This window comes from Gastrolobium bilobum, unplaced genomic scaffold (assembly GCF_033153095.1).
Source record: "Gastrolobium bilobum isolate Gb01-03AN ecotype WA unplaced genomic scaffold, APGP_CSIRO_Gbil_v1 utg829, whole genome shotgun sequence".
Classification (NCBI taxonomy): Eukaryota; Viridiplantae; Streptophyta; class Magnoliopsida; order Fabales; family Fabaceae; genus Gastrolobium; species Gastrolobium bilobum.
Genome location: NW_026899533.1, coordinates 532442 through 538125, shown reverse-complemented (window position 1 = coordinate 538125; position 5684 = coordinate 532442). Strand labels below are relative to the sequence as shown.

Genomic DNA, 5684 nt, shown 5'->3' with positions numbered 1-5684 from the left:
TTTACGGAATCAATCACAAATGGAAATTTGAATATCTGAATTTAATTATATTCTGCATTTTATGTTCACTTAATATTCACCGTAGGTTTATGAGTGTAATGTGTTCTTGTTTATGATTGACATGCAAAAGTTGTGTGATTAAAAAGACATGCACATTTGCATTTGTAAGTTATCAATTGAAATTATCCTTTAATGTATAGACAGCGACAAAAAAAAAAAGCTAAAGGAAAATTAGAAAGCAAGCTTGATTGAGCAAAATGTAACAAGGGCTTGAAAATACCAGATAATATGTTACACTTTTACACATAGAAGTCAACCTGAATATTATTTCTATAATATCAACCAAAGCTCAACCCATTCTTCGTTTCCACACATAATAACTGCCTATGAACAAATCAACAAAAACTAAAAAGTTTTCAGCACCTCTCTTCAGGCAAGGACCCATTAACTTGCTCCATTTGCAGAGATGGCTTAGGTTTCTTAGGCTTGTACCAGATTGCACATACCACAAATGCTACAAAATTAATGAAACTAAGTATAGTAAGCAGTGCATAGAACAAATCAAGCCTCCCTTTGTTAATATTATCAGCTAGCCATCCCTGCCTATCTTTTGTCTCAGTTAATTTCTTCACAACCGAGACAAGGAAGCTGCTAACAAAGAAACCAAGAGATAATGTTGTGAGAAAGAGACCAGTGCTCATGGTTTTCATTCCTTTTGGGGATTGTGTTATGAAGAAATCAAGTTGGCCAGTGTATATGAATGCTTCACCAGAACCCACCAAGAAGAACTGTGGGATTAGAATGAAAACACTTATAGGCAGTGTTGCTTGGTTGCCGCTCACACCTTTTGCCACTGACAACCTTTTCCTCTCACATAGAAAAGCAGCCACCATTCCAAAAGTGGACAATATAAGACCAATTGCAATCCTTTGTAGGTTGGTAAAACCTGGGACACGGAGAAAGACAGAACATATATATGTTAATGATTTGGTTCAAAAAAATTTGGTAAATTATTTGTATCCAAATTTCGGTATTCAGTTGACTATATATATATATATATATATAGTGAAAACTGGTATGGAGGGTTATTTTATGGTTTTGCCATCAAGTGTAAACGTTAATTACATGGGTTGCACATGATCATCTTAACCATGACAAAACCATTTCATATTCCCTTCTACAATTTTTTTTACCTTGTTTGCCGTTCCACTTCTTCCAAAGGGGCATGATGAGTCGGTCATTCACAGCCAGAGTGATTAAGATTGCTGCTACAAAGAAGACTGTGAGAGAGCCAGCTGGGATTTGGAAACTACCAATATTCCTTTGCATGGTGGAGGCTTGCTCCACTGAAAATGTGATCATCTGTGCGTATGTGGTCCAAAATATGATTGTTGTGGCCCATACTGGCAGAAGTCTCAACATCATTTTCACCTCCTCTATCCTTGTCAGTGAGCATAGTTTCCATGGGGATGGAGTATAACCAGATAAATTCTTTTCAAAATCACCTTCTGCCACAATGGCAGCTTTATCCAAGAAACTACATAATTGAAAAATATTCATTACAAAAAGAGAGAGAGAGAGAGAGAAGGAGGAAATTGTTAGTTCAGACAATTTCATAAAACATTTAAACCCCACAAAAGGATTAGTTAGCTTCCACAAGGGTAGATGAAGATTAGCTTACCGGAACTGATCAGTGTGCTCTATTCTTGAAGACTCTGGAGTGTCCTCATACAAAGAGCCAACATTGTGTGGGAGTTCCATCTTCCTTTTCCTTATTGCTGCAACAATAACTTGGAAAATGTGGACAATGGGGCTTCCCAAACTTTTCTTGAACCTGTATCTTTTAGTTCCTGATATGAAGATCAAAATGGCTATGACCATGGAAACAGAACATATTCCATACGCCCAACTTCGACTCACTTTATCTTGTATATAAACAAGTACTGTGACGGCTGCCAGAGTTCCAAAACTAATGAAGAAGAAAAACCTGTTGAAGAAGAAGGCCATCTGGGATTTCTCCTTCTCATCTTTCTCATCAAATTGGTCAGTACCAAATCCTGAAATACTAGACTTTAGGCCACCGGTTCCTAGTGCAATAAGGTATAGAGCCAAGTATAAGATTCCCATTTGGAATCCGGTGGCTTGTTTGCAACTGCTAGGGGTAGCATGGCAAGGTGGTGGACGTAGCTGTGGTAATTTTGTTGAGATTGCTAATGTAGCAGTACCCTGAAATCACCATCCCCTCCAAGTTAAAACTAGGGATAATACATAAAATGATAATAATGCATGCTTGGCTTTGATCAGAAATTTTTTCGCTGCATATAAATGAATATGTCAAAATAAGGTTGATATTTTATGAGGAATGTAATTTATAGGCTTAAATTCAATAGTAATGTAACTAACCAGTGTTTGTATTGCTGCAAAGATTCCAATTGTCTTATATCTGCCAAGGAAGGAATCAGCTAGAAAACCTCCAAGCAAACACAGGAGAAATGATGTTCCCATGAAGTCAGTCACTATATTGGCTGAAGTTGAGCTTGGCAAATGCATGATTCCCATCAGGTATGTCACCAGGTTGACTGCAATCCCTATGGTGGAGAGCCTCTCAATGATTTCAATCCCTGCAAGAATTTTGAGGATCACCTTATACTCTGAGATTTAATGTAATTTATTTCTACATAGACATCAACGTCAACACCACTTTTATATCACATTAATTGTGGTCGATAGTAGATGAATTCAAAAAAAAATGATACGAAAAGATTGAGAAAAAAATAATAAAGTAAACTTTAAGTATATATATATATAATATTATCCATACAAAATTAGTACACAATTATAAGGAAAAATAAATTAAAATAAAATACAAATAAGAATATATAAGGAAACAAAAAAGAATAAGAAGGTAAGAGATAAGAAATAAATAAATAGATAAATGAAATTAAAATAAAATAAAATAATATAAAAAGGAATATAGGAAAAAAAAACACATGCATAAATAAATAGCTAAGAGAAAAAAGATTGAAAGAAAAAATGAAATAAAAGGAAAAAGAAAGAGAGGGGGGAAATGTAATTTATTTATTCTATGAAAAATAATATTGGTATTTAGTCATATACTCTCAGAAGGAAAAAAAACGATCTAATCTTATTAACAGCAGATATATGGAAAGCTTTGTACTGCTCTTTGTCGGCTTCATCTTTTGTGCACCAAAAAAAAAAAAAAAAGGAGTGAAAAGGATTAGAGAGAGAACCAGGGTGACTAGCACATGTGTCATATAAAATAAAGTAAAATATTTTTGTTGGTAAGTGGAGACTGTTGTTGGAGGGACAACTGTAAGTGAACAGTGAACTTTAATATATTAAAAAGGCAGAAAATGCGTAAAGTAAAACCCAACTCTTAGAAAGTAGGGTGATAAAGCAAGATTAAAAATGTATAGACGAAATGGAATATCGTTATATTCATTCACATCACAAAGTATATATATGACATTATGGTCTTTTTACCCAAGTTCAAACAGAAAGTGACATATTAATTATCCTCAGTCAGAAATATGTGTGTGCTTTTGGCTATAATCTGTTCCACTTGGTTTGTCTACTTCCTCAGCCGCAATCATCGTCCCAAAAACATTAGATAGAATCAAATGGAGTGGAGTAATAAAGCAGTTTTCTGTATAAGACCATTCATAGTCCAACTAACACCTTAAACCATAGTTGTTAGAATCTATTTTTTATTTTTATGAATCATAGGTTTTAACCATCATTTCCTTATTTTGTAAGTACCTTTTTTTTTTGTAAGTACCTTAAACTGTAAGTACCTTATTTGGTTATATGATTGCTCTGATTTGTTTTTCTAAAAAATTGGCCTCATTCATTTTATATTACTTAGTTATGGCTTTTGATTTTGTTTTGTAAAATTTATGGTTAAGTTATTTTGTCAATTTCTATTATAAAATTATTTCATTCAACATTATATATTTATTTAATATATTTCAAGTTATCTTTTATTGTATCTCTAAATTTTATGATTCAAACATTAGCTTAATCATTCACGATTTAAATCTCCAAATTTTATTACACATGTGTGTGTTAGAGCCATGTTTGCTTCAAGCTACTATTTGCTAGGAGGAAAGCATTTTAAAGATAATAAAATCATTCACAAGCCTCAACTTCTTAAAAAAATGTTAGTTAGTCTTTGATAATGCAAACTTCCAAGTGAGAAAGGATGGAACCCCAAATATGGATCCTATTCTCTAAACTAAGTACTTTGTATACACCAACACCCTATCTGTTTCTTCATCACCATTTGATTAACCACCCAATTTGTCTTTTTACCCTGAAATATGTGAATCACCTACTTATAACCAAAAAAAAAAAAAAAAAAAAAAATGCAAAACTCTATCAATGAAAGCATCACCATCTATTACTTCTCACATGAAGGCGATGGATGAGATTTTCATTTTGTCTGGAGAATCATATATTAATTAACATATTCTGAGTCTTCTAATAAGAGCAAGTTGCATAATCAAGAGGAGATAATAATAAGGTTACTATTACTAGTATTACAAACCTAAAATAAAAGCAGCGGGTACCCAACCACCAGTTTTGGACCTGTCAGCAGGGAAGCCTTTATAGTCCACAGCATCTGCAACTGTCCAACTCATCTTCCCCTCCTGAAACACAAGGACAAAACATTTTTGAAAAGCAGGTAACAGTTATAGTTACAACTGCCATTGACCAAACACTACTCAGAAACTGATCACAAACGCAGTACTAACCATTTTCTTAAGTTCCAGCAAAGAAAAGAACTAGAAATACTAAAGTAGAAAGCTAGGAAGCTTTGCTCTTGTAAACTTCAACTCACAACTTAAGTTTGTGATGAGAGCTTCTCCATTTATAGGGAAAGAGAGGACTCAACAAATACCAATAAGAACCTAGATATGACCTACCACTATGCATTTGAGACAGATCACTGCTTGTTTAAATTTTTTGTTTTTTGAGTAAAGGTAGGGAGCAGGTTTCACACAATTTTTGGTGGAGGGTTCCAGGATAAATTCAAACTTCGTTTTCAGACCAGATATTTGTAATTAGAATAATATTAAGTAAATATAAAGGTGATAATGATTAATAAGGAGAGAATTGGAAATGTGAAGAATCTGGAACATGCAACAATAACAAGCAAAGATTGATTTGGATATGAAGGCTGTTTAGAAACTCCACCACCGGCCAACTCTTCCAAGTGCTTTTGCTACCCCACATTTGAAAAGGATCTCCCACAGCCTTTAGTTTTTCTGTGTAGGTAGAAATAGAAATGCTCCTTGTCTCGAGGATTCTTGTTTTGAATTTGAAGACCTTAAAATATACTTTTTCTGTCAATTTTTCAAAACAAAAAGGAGGTTATCTGCTCCCACATTCCTATTTTAAGGAATAAACAATGGTTGATTGTTATACGGAGGACCATCTTGTAGATTGACAAGCATATACGCCGGACACTTGTAAGTCTTTTTTTCTGGTGTAGCTCTCAACTCATTTTCTTGGTTTAGCATTTGAAGGTTCAAGTTTGTAGATTTCTTGATATGCAAAAGTAAAATTTTTATGGCAATTGAACTCAACTAAGTATAGGAACTATGAAATTGCAGTATTTTATTTTAGCAGAAAGGGATTGCCAGTAGAATTGTTTTCCTTTT

The 5684-nt window shown here is 33.8% G+C and overlaps 1 protein-coding gene across 1 annotated transcript; it reads right to left on the bottom strand.

Moving 5' to 3' along the window:
• Positions 1 to 285: 285 nt before the first annotated feature.
• LOC133291085 (protein NRT1/ PTR FAMILY 6.2) lies at positions 286 to 4936 on the bottom strand. Its single transcript, XM_061489267.1, has 6 exons — positions 4776 to 4936; positions 4568 to 4670; positions 2404 to 2621; positions 1682 to 2226; positions 1194 to 1537; positions 286 to 946 (listed from the first exon to the last, which is right to left on the bottom strand). Exons 1-6 carry the CDS (start codon positions 4776 to 4778, stop codon positions 417 to 419), a joined length of 1743 nt encoding a protein of 580 aa, XP_061345251.1. The 5' UTR covers positions 4779 to 4936; the 3' UTR covers positions 286 to 416.
• Between the last annotated feature and the right edge of the window lie 748 nt (positions 4937 to 5684).